This window comes from Anomaloglossus baeobatrachus, chromosome 3 (genome assembly GCF_048569485.1).
Source record: "Anomaloglossus baeobatrachus isolate aAnoBae1 chromosome 3, aAnoBae1.hap1, whole genome shotgun sequence".
Classification (NCBI taxonomy): Eukaryota; Metazoa; Chordata; class Amphibia; order Anura; family Aromobatidae; genus Anomaloglossus; species Anomaloglossus baeobatrachus.
The window spans coordinates 645,963,272-645,977,993 of NC_134355.1; the positions used below are offsets into that span (position 1 = coordinate 645,963,272).

Below are 14,722 nucleotides of genomic sequence, written 5' to 3' on the forward strand. Positions count from 1 at the left end.
CACCGCAACTTCGAGACGGTCCTGCTGTACCTGGACGATGTGATCGTCTATTCCAAGACATACGAGGCCCATTTAGAAAACCTCACTGCAGTATTTGAAGCTTTCTCCAAATACGGGATGAAGTTGAAGCCCTCTAAGTGTCATCTGCTGAAGCCCAGAGTGCAGTACCTCGGGCACGTGGTGAGTGCTGAAGGTATGGCCCCGAATCCCGAGAAAATTACTGCCATCCGGAATTGGCCGCAATCGACCACGGTTAAAGAGGTTCGGCAGTTCCTGGGCCTGGTGGGCTACTACCGATGCTTCATCAAGGGGTACACCAAGATTGCCGCACCCATGCAAGACCTCCTCGTGGGACAGATCAAGAATGGCAAAACTCCCGGACCCCCGTTCGCCTGGGGTGAGAAGCATGAAGAGTCCTTCCAGCAACTGAAGTCGGCCCTAACTGGAGAAGAAATCCTGGCCTATCCTGACTATGGTCTCCTGTTCATTCTTTACACCGACGCCAGCAATGTGGGCTTGGGTGCTGTCCTGCCCCAGATGCAAGATGGCAGGGAAAAGGTGATTGCCTATGCCAGCAGGAAGCTCCGGCCGACCTAGAGAAACCCCGAGAATTACAGCTCTTTCAAGTTGGAGTTCTTGGCACTCGTCTGGGAGATCACGGAGAGGTTCAAGCATTATCTGGCATCAGCAAAGTTCACCGCCTATACGGACAACAATCCATTGATACACCTAGACACGGCAAAATTGGGGGCCCTGGAACAGCGTTGGGTGGCCAGGCTAGCCAACTACGACTTTACTATTAAGTACAGGGCCGACCGCAAGAACACCAACGCGGATGCCTTGTCCCGGATGCCGCACCTACCTGATGAAGGGGTGGATGAAGATGGCTTGGTGGAAATTGAGCTACCCAAGTTCCATCAGCCGAGGGATGAAAAGCCTTATGTTGGACAGCAGCAGGCGAACTTTGACCCGTTATCCCTCCATGGGTGGCGAGAAGCTCAAGATCAGGAACCTGTGGTCCGGCTAATCAAAAAGATGAATTCTCAAGATGCTTCCAGGATAGAACCTACTGCCCCCTCCGAAGCTCATCGATTGTGGAAAGAGTAGGACCGCCTTTACTTGCAACAGGGTAAGCTGTACAGGGGACTAATCAACCCAAAGATGCACGAAAAGGTCTGCCAGCTGGTGGTACCGCAGGCAAATGTACCCATTGTCCTGAAGGCTTATCATGACTGCTGAGAGAGCGTTTCTACTGGAGCGGGATGCGGGAGTCCGTAGAGGCCTGGTGCAGAGAGTGCGGTCCCTGTGCGCTGAGAAGACGGGACGAAACCAGTCAAAGAGCCCCTCTGCAGCCGATTGTCACCCGGCCAGCCGTTGGAGTTGGACGCCTTGGATCATGTCAAGCTTATGCCTAACCGAAGCGGGTATACGTATGCCCTGACCATCGTAGACCACTATTCCAGGTTTATGGTGGTGGTCCCTGTCAAGGACTTAACAGGCCGTACTGCAGCAAGGGTCTTCCAGGCGTTACTTCTGCCAACCACATGGCTACCCGAGAAGGTGCTCACAGACTGGGGCCAGGCCTTCAAGGCAGAGGTCTTTCAAGAATTCTGCAACTTGTACAGGTGCAAGAAAATCCGAACCACAGCCTACCTTGCCCAGACTAACGGGATGTGTGAGAAAATGAATCATTTGGTGCTCAACCTCCTCAAGACCCTGCCTGACTTGATAGACATGTACAATAATATCCCCTGCAGCTCTACTAAGTGCACGCCTGCTGCGTACCTGATGAGAGCCCAGCCTGGGAAGTTGCCGGTGGATCTAGAATTGGACGTCGAAGTACCTGAGGCCATCTCCCCTACTGCCAATTGGGACAACAAGTGTCAGAAACAGTACCGGCAGATCCAGGAATATGTGGAAAGGAACCTGTGCCAAAGCAGAGAGAGGCAAGAGCAACACTTCAACAAGCGAGCTCGGGCAGTCCCCTTTGGACCTGGGGATATAGTGTTGAAGAGGAAGAGAAGGATGCACAAGCTGGACGACCAGTGGGAAAGGACCCCTTATGTTATCCAACCTACTGGCTGGGAAGACCAGAAAATGTACCTTGTCAGTCGTGATTAGGGGAAGACTACGGCCACTGTTTCCAGGGACCACCTGAAGAAGTGCCCAGAGCCCCTGAAGAGGGTGGACGAGGTTCCCACTCCTACGCCAAGCGTGGAAAAGAAGAAAGAGGTGATCCACACTGTAATGGGTGATTTTCTGGCTGATTGGCCTATGCAGAATGGAGCGGTGATTTTTCCCGTTATCATGTTTCCACAACTCGTGGAAGATGGAGAGCCAGAAGAGCCTATCAGTAATACACCAACACCAACGCCCAGGGATGCACCTACACTCTGCCCCCGTAGGTCTCTGCCAGCCATACCCGACGTTAGGATAGAGGGACCTGTCCTTCCCTCTCCTCCGCCAGTCCCCTGCGAACCTAGAGGGCCCAGAAGGTACACACGCCCTAACTTGGGCCAGCCACCACTTAGGTACAGGGAGACCGCAATCTAGTGAGTGGTGTCTGTTTGTAGAGTACCAATCAATCGAAGTCATCACCAGATTAAGAAAGTTAGGTAGTGGTTCCCGGCTACCAAAAAGTTGAAGTCCCTGTTGGGACCGTCTACAGTTCCTGTTTGCAGTTAAACCCCCTTTGAAAAAGACAATGGCTTAGAACTTGCTGGCCAACTCAAAACTTTCTGGGTCTTGTAAATAACCCCTGACCTACCTTCTCACCAAGCCGCAGTCTCTGGAGAGGCTGGTTGGAGGATGGGCTTGCGGTAGAGTCGGCCGAGGCCCTGTCACCAACAAAACTGGTGACTACCCTCCGGGTCAGGGGTCCCTTGGACATGGGGTCCCTGTAAAGGACTGCCGGGTAAGGAACTTTTTACCTAACCCGTTTGGGCGACACTCGGGCAACCTGGACTTGGGCAAGGGGTGCGCACCAGTGCTTAGCAGTGACACCAGGGGGCAGGTTGTTTTGGGTGGGTAAGATGAGAAGGACCCGGTCCGTCCCGTCCCGGTTGTTTTTATATGTGCAACGTTTAAGTAACATGCCTCCCGTAAGGGAGGAACCAAACAAAAATATACCTATTGTAAATATGTTATTATACTTGTAAACTGTTTACCCGTTTTATTCCCCTTTTTCTAGTATAATAAACGGTGGTGGTCGGACCAACGGTGGTGGTCTGTATTTAACCAAGGGGGAGTGTGACGCCCTAGCAAAACCAAGTAGTCACAGTTAGGCCCCTGCATTACACCTTACCTCATTAGGTAACACACAGCCAACCAAAAACCCTAGTCACCCCCCCTTAGGGAATGATAGACACACCAGTGGGCATGACCAGGCGGTTGGAACACGCCCACCCAGGGGTCTAGACAGCTCAGGGTTGGAAAAACAACAGTTAAGTGTAAGTTCAGTTTTGAAGTTCAAGTGGAGAGGAGTGTGGGCTGGAGCTAAGTGTAGCTCCAGCAGTGAAGTTCAAGTTGAACGGTACTAGGGTAGGAGCCCTGGTGCCACTGGCTAGGAGGCAGACGGTGGTCTCCGTCAGCAGGAGACAGGAAGACGGTTCGGTGGAACCGAGATGGACCGGGACAGGGTTGTAGCCCGCCGGTACCGACACGGGGAACCGACCCGGAAACTGTAGCACAAAGGGGAGTACTCGTACCCCGAAGCCAGAAACCGGAACCAAGCGGACTAGTTAATTAACCGATTGAGGCTAGGACTAGAGGTCCTGTCCCACCCAAAGTCCCTCATAGAAGACAACAGCCCACTGGTTAGGGATAAGAGATAACCGCCAGGGCCCATAGATCCCACGGGCCAGCATCTGCGGGCACGGCTCCTTAGGCCACATCCAGCCGGGAGCAGACTCCTGAGTTTCACACTGGGAAAGTCCACCTTACACAAGCAGTGCAGGAAAAGGATAGAGACCACCAGCCGGGTGGGGGACCCTGAACGCAACCGGCCGTGGCAACGGCCAACATCACCTTGGTTTACCAAAGACTTGTGTGTTTTACTAACAGTGAGTACACCAACACCCCTGGGGTCACCTGTCATTTGCACTGAGTCACAGGGTCCCGGGGCCACCATCCCGGCCCACAGAGGGGTTAACAACTTGCTGCACAACATCTCCCCTGGGTGCCCTATAACAGCAGCGGTGGTGTCCCACCTCACCACACACCGTGGTTGGCGTCACGAACTTACTACGGCCCAGCCCGTACATCTACGTCCCCCCATTTATTTGGCGTGTCCGCGAGACCCCCGGGTCCGGAGACCCTCGAGCCACCATTCCTGAAGGCCCGGATCCAAGCAGTGCCGGCTGCTGGCATGGGGGCGGCACACAAATGAAGCCACAGTGAAGCGGATAGATATCCTAAGTGACATGCACTTACGAAGTATTCGGACAAAGCTGATACTTATGTCAAGGAATGAAAAAGTCACCATATGACTGGAGCTTGCGAATCTGCTGACCATGGCGTATCAAGAACATGTGGTAGTTAGAAAATACTTAACAGCGCTAGCAATGCGCACCCTTGGAAATAGCGATCAGCAAGCCAGGAGGATTCTAGATAAGACAGCTATCACATTCAAAGAAGATACAAGAGTATTTAATATTTATGGAGAAAGTTCAGCACCAGTGAAGAGAGCTGTAAGTTTGTAGGAATTTGTGGAAGACTTCATTCAGGTGCCCAGAAACTTTCCCAGGAAAGTTATTGGGATGAATGGAAAAGTTATCCAGTAGTTTATAGATAAAGCTGGAGATGTGAGAGTGAGAATTGAGAGTGGTAATGAAGCCAAATTACCCCCATGGAAATAGTATATTTCAATTTGTCATTGAAGGAACAAGGGAAAGTATTGGAAATGTATGAGCTATTCCAGAATATCATGTTGCATACCTGGTGTAATGCCCATGCAGGTGTGACGCCCTGGACTAGTCATGTCGTCCAAGGTAGTCCCATGCACACACACACCCCTCCCTAGAAAGGTGACAGCAGCCAACCAAGAAACTCTTGTCACCACCCTCCAGGTTTGATGTCCACACCAGGGGGGCGGAGCTAGGCAGTTGGCTTTGCCCACCGAGGAGTTCACAGGCCTGGAGGTGGGAAATGGATACAAGTTCTAGTACACAGTGGAGAGTAGTCTTGACAGTGAAGGAGAGAGTTTAAGGGCAGACCTGTGACCAGGCCTGCCAATAGTCTACTCAGGTGGCTGGGTCGGGGCCCAGTCACCTCTGGCAAGGAGGCAGACGGTGGTGGCCGCCTGCAGGAGCTGGGATTACAGCCGGTGGAACCGTAGGGACCGGGGTCGGGCGGTGGCCCGCTGGTACCAAACCAGGGAACCGGTTAGAAATCGGAGCACCAGGAGGGGTACTCAGACCCAGTACAAAGCCCCGAACCGACAGGGCCGAGTCAAATCAACTGATTGAGGACTGGACTTAAGGACGTATCCCACACAAGACCTGTTAGAAGAGAACAGCCGAACCATACAGGGTAAAGCCACCGCCAAGGCATAGAGACCCAAAGAGCCAGCGTCTGCGGGCAAACAGGGCTCTTCCGACAACCAGCAAGCCAGGGAGCGGACTACCGTTGTTTAGGCATAGGAGTCAAACATTCATACAAAAAGGTGCAGGAGAAAGGCGGAAACCACCAACCTGACAAGGGAGAACCTGCAGCCGGCTGCGGGCCCCGTTCATCATCCCATTTGGTTTACCAGAGACTCCCGTGTATTGTGTCATAGTGAGTACACCAGTCAACACCAAGCTGCGCAACATTGTCCCCGGGAGGCCTAGTTAATGGCAGCGGTGGTGTCCATCTATTCACCACAACCCGTGGGTGGCGTCACGAACTTACAACCCTACCAAGCCACCGCGGCCCTGGCCGTGGAACTCCCCCCATTGAAGTCCCTGCGTGTAGCGCCAACCCCCTTGCAGAGCGACGTGACCCTCGAGTCCGTGAGGAGCTAGAGCCACCACCCATCGTACGAGCACGGATCCGAGCGGCTCGGCAGTCGCAGCCGAGCCTGCGGGGCGGTACACATCTATCCCCGCAATGTCATGCTTCTCTTCCCTTCTGAGTTGCTGCTCAATCCCCGGTCCATGCTGCTGTCTCCCAGAGCCTGCACACATCTCACAGGCCTTCTGGGACTGCCTGGAGGGTTCGTGTGTGTGGACACACCCTGTTTCTTAAAGGGCTAGTGCGTCCTGACCTGGAAGTGCCTCTCAAGCCAGCTGTGAGGCTTAAGGTATTTAAGTCACCTTCCCCTTAAGGGAGGTATCTGGGCAATGAGTTAGATATGCTGCTGTTACTCAGGTCTTCAGTGCTGCTGTCACTGCTGCTGTTACTGTGCTATATTCTGCTGCTGATTAGTGTTTGTGTTTCAGTGCACTTCTCATCTGCTGCTGCTTGCATCACAAGTCCTCTGATGCTGCCGCAAGTGTTCACGCCAGTTCTTTAACCCCCTGAATTAATCACAGCTTTCAGGGGGTTAAACTACCGGAAGAGGGACAGTGGGAGCTGGGTCCCGTCTGTAACATCAGCCAGAGATCCAGCAGCGATCCCCTGCGAACGCCATGACTTAAAAACTCTAAAAAATTGCTGAAAAAAATGCAATAAAAAAATGAGAAAACGAGATTTAAAAAACAAGCGTTTTTTCTGCGGCGTTTTTTCTGCCAAAACATGCAATTTTGTGTGCAGAAAATGTACACACAAATCTGCTACTTGGGCACATATCTTTAAAGGGTTTTTCCCTCAGTTGAACATGTTTCTGTATTCACCCATACTAAATGTATAATAGGGGTTTTCACATTAAAAGTATAAATCCCCAATTCACAGTAAGGGTGATGAAACTGAAACAAATAAAATTGTTACAAGTGTAGTGGGCGTTTGGTGGTAGTCGTGGGCGAGGTCGGTGTCTTCTTCACCCCGGCACATTAAATGAAGATGGGGCCCTGGCAGGATCTGGTGATGTTATTACTGATGTAGCACCCAGGGATATGGAGTACTCGGTTCCAGGCAGTGTTCGTCTGGGGAATGTCACAATGGGGGCCGTTACCTGGTTCCATGCCCTCGGTCCTTTTTGTAATGGGGATATTTACAGGGGACTGGTGAATAAAGTTTATTTGTGACGCCACTTGCGGTATTGCGGCTAAGTGTAGGGAGGAGCTGCTGCATAATATCTCTATTGGAGCTGGTGGTATTAGAAGCTAGTATGGTAGTCCCTCCGCAAGTAGGGTTTTGCCTCAGCGGGTGTATGGTGCAGTAGGCATCGGAAGAAGTGTGACACCCTAGACTAGCCAAGTAGTCACAGTTAGCGCCCTGCACAACACCTGTCCCCTAAAAAGGTGTCATCAGCCAACCATTAAACGCTAGTCACCTCCCTCAGTGCTTGATGGGTACACCAGGGGGGCGGAGCCAGGCAGTTGGCACGCCCACCGAGGAGTTCAGAGAGCCTGAAGCAGGAAAACAAAAAGCAGTTCAGTTTGAGAGTGCAGTGAGGAGGACAGGCCTGTGTGACAGGCCTGTAACAGACTGACAGGTGCCAGGGTAGGAACCCTGGTACCTCTGGCTAGGAGGCAAGCAGTGGCCTCAGCCTGCAGGAGCCGGGAAGATGGCTTGGAGGAACCGTGGTGGACCGGGACAGGGTAGTGGCCCGCCCGTATGGACCCGGGAAACCGAATCGGAAACCGGACCACAAAAGGGGGGTACTCAGACCCTGAAACGAGGTCCAGAAGCCACTGGACCGAGTTAATAAACTGATTGCGGTCTGGACTATAGGTCCTTTCCCACCCAAAGTCCCGACTGAAGACAACAGCCTAACGAGGGGGATAGAAAGCCACCACACAGGCAGAGAGATCCCACGGGCCAGCGTCTGCAGGCAAAAGGGCTCTCCCGACATTCACAAAGCCGAGGAGTGGACTCCCGTCGCTGAAGCGCAGGCAGTCCACAGCTACACTACACGGTGCAGGAGAAAGGCAGAGACCACCAACTGGGTGGGGGAACAGACGCAGCCGGCTGCGGACACCGACCACCATCAACTTGGTTTACCAGAGACTTGTGTGTGTTTCTAATCGTGAGTACAACAGTGCCCTCTGGCCGCGCACCTCCCTGCACCGCCCAACCAAACTACAACTCCCAACGGGTCCTGGGGCCACCATCCCTGCCCACGGAGGGGTTAACAACTTGCTGCATAACATCTCTCCTGGGTGTACCGCAATAGCAGCGGTCGTGTCCACCTTTACCACAACCTGTGGGTGGCATCACAAACTCAAACACGGCTCCGGCCGTACACCTATGTCCCCTAAACCGCCAGCCCCTTTCAGATCTAAGTGAACACAGGGCCCCCGGGTCCAGAGATGCTCCAACCACCCACCAGCGACCCTGGATCCGAGAGGCTCGGTTGCAGCTGAGCCCGGAGCGGTACACATCGACTCTTCTGGCGTCACGAACAGGATACTTACCCATTCACTCACCTGGTGAAGTGCGCCTTGTATGAACATTCAGCGGTGATCCGTTGTGAAATTTCTGAAATCCGCCATCTTGCCACCATCTTTTGGCGTGAAGATTCCCGCCAAAGTCTTCTTCCCCGCAGAAAAGGCATGAAAGTTAAAGCCCCGCCCCCTGGGAACATGGCTGTAAAGCAAGGCCGGAGGTCGGAAAACAAAACTTTCCGGCCTAAGAAGGGAGTGCCGCGAAAAGACCAAGGGAGAGCAGATGGAAGATGTCTGCTCCTGAACCCGATACCGGCCCCGCGCCCACCGCTGGAGCAGCGGCGCCCGCAGGGGAAGCAACTGGTGAGGAAGCTACAGCTTCCGCACCGGTCGCAGGAGCGGCGGACCCCAAGGTTCCGGTGGTGACTCCCCGTTCAGCAGCTGGCGGTGACCTGCCTGCCGCAGGAAGGATGTCGGCCCCGGCAGCCCGCCCGGCCGCGACGGGAACGGCGCCCGGCTCAGAAGACCCCGTAGTCGCAAGCTCCGAGTCGGAGATGACAGACGGCAGCAGCTCAGGGGATGATATGGAGTCCGTCTCAGAGGATGAGGCCCCGCTCGTCATCGGTGTCTTCAGAGACATGATGGTAGCAATCTGCAGGTACTGCAGGCAGCCGGGGCACTTTGCAGGTATGTGCCCTGAGAATGGCCGGCCCTGAAGAGGCTGGAGATCGCCGCAAGTTTTGAAGTTGATGTTCCTGTTTTAAAGTTTTAACATAGAGACACGGCTGAGAACTTGCAGGCCACCCAAAAACATTATTGGGCCTTGTAAATAATCCTGGACCACCCTTTCAGGTCCTACAGCCTCCGGAGAGGCTGGTTGGAGGAAGGGCCTGCGGCAGAGTAGGCCGAGGTCCCGTCACCATGCAAACCGGTGACAACCCTCCGGGCCAGGGGTCTCCTGGACGTGGGGCCTCTGAGAGACTGCCGGGTATGGAACTTTGTACCCGGCCCGTTGGGCAACACCCGGACCTGAACCCGATTCCTGGACTGGGGAAAAGGGGTGCTGACCTGTTTTTAGAGGCAGCATCAAGGTTTAGGTTTGCTTGGGTGGGCAAAAAGGAAAGGACCCGGTCCTGTCCCGTTCCCGGTTAATACAAATGTTTAGTTGGTAACGTTTACGCAAAATGCCTCCCGTAAGGGATGAATCCAAAAGCTTTCATAAATGTAAATATGTTGGTATACTTGTATACATGTTCTCTTTTATCTTTTTCTGTTACAACAAAAATAAACGGTGGTGGTCGGACAGCCCGCGGACGGTCTGTAGTTAACCAATGGGGAGTGTGATGCCCTGGACTAGCCAGGTACTCACAGTTAGCGCCCCGCACAACACCTGTCCCCTAAAAAGGTGTCATCAGCCAACCATTAAACACCAGTCACCTCCCTCAGTGCTTGAAGGACACACCAGGGGGGGCGGAGCCAGGCGGTTGGCACGCCCACCGAGGAGTTCAGAGAGCCTGAGGCAGGAAAACAAAAAGCAGTTCAGTTTGAGAGTACAGTGAGGAGGACAGGCCTGTGTGACAGGCCTGTAACAGACTGACAGGTGTCAGGGTAGGAGCCCTGGTACTTCTGGCTAGGAGGCAAGCGGTGGCCTCAGCCTGCAGGAGTCGGGAAGACAACTCGGTGGAACCGTGGTGGACCGGGACAGTGTAGTGGCCGGTACTGACCCAGGGAACCGAATCGGAAACCGGAGCACAAAATGGGGGTACTCAGACCCTGAAACGAGGTCCAGAAGCCACTGGACCGAGTAAATTAACTGATTGCGGTCTGGACTATAGGTCCTTTCCCACCCAAAGTCCTGACTGAAGACAACAGCCCAACGAGGGGGATAGAAAGCCACCGCACAGGCAGAGAGATCCCACGGGCCAGCGTCTGCAGGCAAAAGGGCTCTCCCGACATTCACAAAGCCGGGGAGCGGACTCCCGTCGCTGAAGCGCAGGCAGTCCACAGCTACACTACACGGTGCAAGAGCAAGGCAGAGACCACCAACCGGGTGGGGGACCAGACGCAGCCGGCTGCGGGCACCGACCACCATCAACTTGGTTTACCAGAGACTTGTGTGTGTTTCTAATCGTGAGTACAACTGTGTCCTCCGGCCGTGCACCTCCCTGCACCGCCCAACCAAACTACAACTCCCAATGGGTCCTGGGGCCACCATCCCTGCCCACGGAGGGGTTAACAACTTGCTGCATAACATCTCCCCCGGGTGTCCCGCAATAGCAGCGGTGGTGTCCACCTTCACCACAACCCGTGGGTGGCGTCACAAACTCAAACACGGCTCCGGCCGTACACCTACGTTCACTAAACCGCCAACCCATTTCAGATCGAAGTGACCACAGGACCCCCAGGTCCAGAGACGCTCGAGCCCCCCACCAGCGAGCCCGAATCCGAGCGGCTCGGTCGCAGCCGAGCCCGGGGCTGTACAGAAGGAGTCCAGATAGATACTCAGTGCAACTGGTTTACTCACTTGGGATGTTAACTGGTTGCCCGAAGCCGGCTGGTTTCGTCTCCAGGTCCCCTTCGTCCCAGTGCCAGTCTAGTTCTCTGGTACCTACCTCCCCTCTACCTGTCTCTGGTAAGTGGGTCCCCGTGGTATGGAACACTGGGGATCCCTGGTCTGTGGTTTGTCCACTTCTGTCCGCCTGATGGTAGCGTATCCTGTCCCCAATTCTCCCGTTGCTACTGAGTCTTCGGATTCTTTACGGTCAGCAAGGTCCTTGATGGTCCCCTTTGCTGTACAAGTGTTAACAGGTCGGCTTGAAGCTCTTTCTTGTCCTAGGGTCCTATACCCCATCGGTGCGTAGTTCCGGTAGTGCTCCATCGTACTCCACTGGCAACCACTTCTCCTGGGTACCAGGTCACTGTCAACTCGAGTCAGGACGTTGCTCAGTCATATCTTCACACTCCTGCTGTCAACTCTTGCCTGACTACTCTCCACAGTCTGCCACTCCCACCTGGTCAACTAGTGGACTATAGTGGCTCCACCTCTAGGCGGCCATCCATTGGTCCCACCCTAGCTGGATACTATTGTATGGGGGATTGTTGGAGAAAACTGGGATTACCTGGGTTTTTGGTGTTACCGACACTGGGTTTCTAGGTCCCTAAGGGGGTAGGCCTGGCATCCTTGTGGGGATACAGAACCTTGTAGTACCCTGAGGGCTTCAGGAGCACTACACTGAGGCAATAAGGCTTGTTGGGCCGCATGTTGCCGATGACTTCAGCTTGCCAGGACCAGACGTTACACAGTTCTTTGAGGTAGACCACCTGTTTATTAAAAACATAGTTTTATTGAACAAAAGTCTGATGACTATGTACATAAGATAGTGGGCACATGTCTTCTTGTATGTTTCAGTATCACACAGCATCATTATGCATATTCTTTTCACTTCTACTTCACCAGTTCCAGTCTCCACAAGTCCTACCTGTTTCTCCACAACTCAGCCTAGTATGGCAGTACTGTCTATGAAAGTCAGTTTCTCCTCTAGCAGTTTGTGTCTTCTCCCTCTTAGGCTTGAAACACACATCCGTGAAACACGTGCGTGTTTGGTCCGTTTCCGTGTATACTGGAGACACGGCCAAACGTGCACCAATGTTACTATATCTCTGCGGTTACAATTGCGTTTTTGGTTATGTCCGTGAGTCCGTCTCCGTGATGCGTTTTTTGGTCCATGTCTCACGCCAGCATGTCCGTTTTATTCACGCAACACGCAGCACGGACCCAATGAAAGTCAATGGGTCTGTGCGCACGTCCGAGTGACACGGACGCATCTCTGTTTGTTCCCTGTATGTTTTGTGCTTTTTTCATGTGATGTCAGTCTTTTTTCTTTTTATGTTTCGTTCTCTCCCTCAGTCCGTCGGTCGGTCTCTATGTCTGTCTGTCCCTCTAGCTGTCTGTCGGTCAGTTCCCCCCTCTCTCATACTTACCATTCCCCGATCTCCGGCGCGGCGCTGCACGGCTGTTATAAAAACTCCGGCGGCTTTTCCTCTTTTGAAAAAGCCGGCCGCCCATTAATCAATCTCGTATTCCCTGCTTTACTTGCCCACCGGCGGCTGTGATTGGTTGCAGTGAGACACGCCCACCACGCTGAGTGACAGGTGTCACACTGCACCCAATCACAGCAGCCGGTGGGCGTGTCTATACTGTGCAGTAAAATAAATAAATAATTAAAAAAACCGGCGTGCGGTCCCCCCCCGTTTTAATACCAGCCAGATAAAGCCATACGGCTGAAGGCTGGTATTCTCAGGATGGGGAGCTCCACGTTATGGGGGGCCCCCCACCCTAACAATATCAGTCAGCAGCCGCCCAGAATTGCCGCATACATTATATGCGACAGTTCTGGGGCTGTACCCGGCTCTTCCCGATTTACCCTGGTGCGTTGGCAAATCGGGGTAATAAGGAGTTATTGGCAGCCCATAGCTGCCACTAAATCCTAGATTAATCATGTCAGGCGTCTCCCAGAGATTCCTTCCATGAGTAATCTGTAAGTTACAGTAAATAAACACACACACCCGAAAAATATCCTTTATTTGAAATAAAAAACACAAACAAATTCCCTCATTACCAATTTATTAACCCCGACAAACCCTCCATGTCCGGCGTACTCCACGGACCTCCAGCGTCGCGTCCAGCTCTGCTGCATGGAGGTGAAAGGAGCAGCAGAAGACACCGCCGCTCCGGTCACCTCCACGCAGCTAATGAGATGAGTAGCGCGATCAGCTGCTGTCACTGAGGTTACCCGCGGCCACCGCTGGATCCAGCGGTGGCCGCGAGTTACCTGACTGACAGCAGCTGATCGCGCTACTCATCTCATTAGCTGCGTGGAGGTGACCGGAGCGGCGGTGTCTTCTGCTGCTCCTGTCACCTCCATGCAGCAGAGCTGGATGCGACGCTGGACCAACCTGGATTCCGCCGGACATGGAGGGCTTTTTGGGGCAGATTAAAGTGGTGAACCAGGGTATATGTGTGTGTTTTTTATTTCTAATAAAGGATTTTTCGGGTGTGTGTGTGTTTATTTACTGTAATTTACAGATTAATCATGGAGGGTGTCTCATAGACGCCTGACATGATTAATCTAGGACTTATTGGCAGCTATGGGCTGCCAATAACTCCTTATTACCCCGATTTGCCAAAGCACCAGGGCAAATCGGGAAGAGCCGGGTACAGCCCCAGAACTGTCGCATATAATGTATGCGGCAATTCTGGGCGGCTGCTGACTGATATTGTTAGGGTGGGGGGCTCCCCATAACGTGGAGCTCCCCATCCTGAGAATACCAGCCTTCAGCCGTATGGCTTTATCTGGCTGGCATTAAAATTGGGGGGGACCGCACGCCATTTTTTTTTAATTATTTATTTATTTATTTTACTGCACAGTATAGACCCGCCCACCGGCTGCTGTGATTGGGTGCAGTGAGGCACCTGTCACTCAGTGTGGGGGCGTGTCTCACTGCAACCAATCATAGGCGCCGGTGGGCGGGGAAAGCAGGGAATAGGAGATTGTTTAATGAGCGGCCGGCTTTTTCAAAATAGTAAAAGCCGCCGGAGCAGTGTGACTGCCGTGCAGCGCTGCGCCGGAGATCGGGGAACGGTAAGTATGAGAGAGGGGGGGAAACTGACCGACAGACTGTGAGAGAGGGACAGACAGACAGAGAGACCGACAGAGAGACAGAGAGACCGACCGACGGACTCAGGGAGATTGACCGACATACACAGAAATAGAAAGAATAGCCGACATCACTAGAAATAAAAACACCAAACGGACACGGACTATAGGTAGATGCATACGTGTTTACTAACGTGTGTGCACATACCCATAGACTTTCATTGTGTCCACGTGTGCGTGCTCCGTGCAGATAACGGACATGCATCCGTGCAAAACGCATACACATACGGATCACGGACACGCACACATGGACATAATGAAATAACGCACGTGTGACCACAATCATAGATTAACATTCGTGCACGTTTGGCCGTGTCTCCGGTATATACGGAAACGGACCAAACACGCACGTGTTTCACGGACGTGTGAAGGGGGCCTTAAAGGGATATTGCCAATATGGCCGGATCGAACTTTAAGCTCACTGACGCAAGGGAACTCCAGCCCAAGGCACTCATGTCACTCCATGTCCTATATAGAACCAGGCCGCAGCTGATAAAGTAAGGGCAATATAATAAAAAAAACATACAGAAACAAACCCCG

At 53.1% G+C, this 14,722-nt stretch overlaps 1 protein-coding gene across 1 annotated transcript in view; it reads left to right on the forward strand.

Annotated features, from left to right (window-relative positions):
* Positions 1-849: 849 nt before the first annotated feature.
* Positions 850-14,722, forward strand: part of LOC142297349 (uncharacterized) — a 138,192-nt gene continuing 124,319 nt past the window's right edge. The window contains 2 exon segments of the mRNA XM_075341582.1: positions 850-1,103; positions 1,464-2,004. Coding sequence (XP_075197697.1) covers positions 850-1,103; positions 1,464-2,004 — 795 coding nt within the window.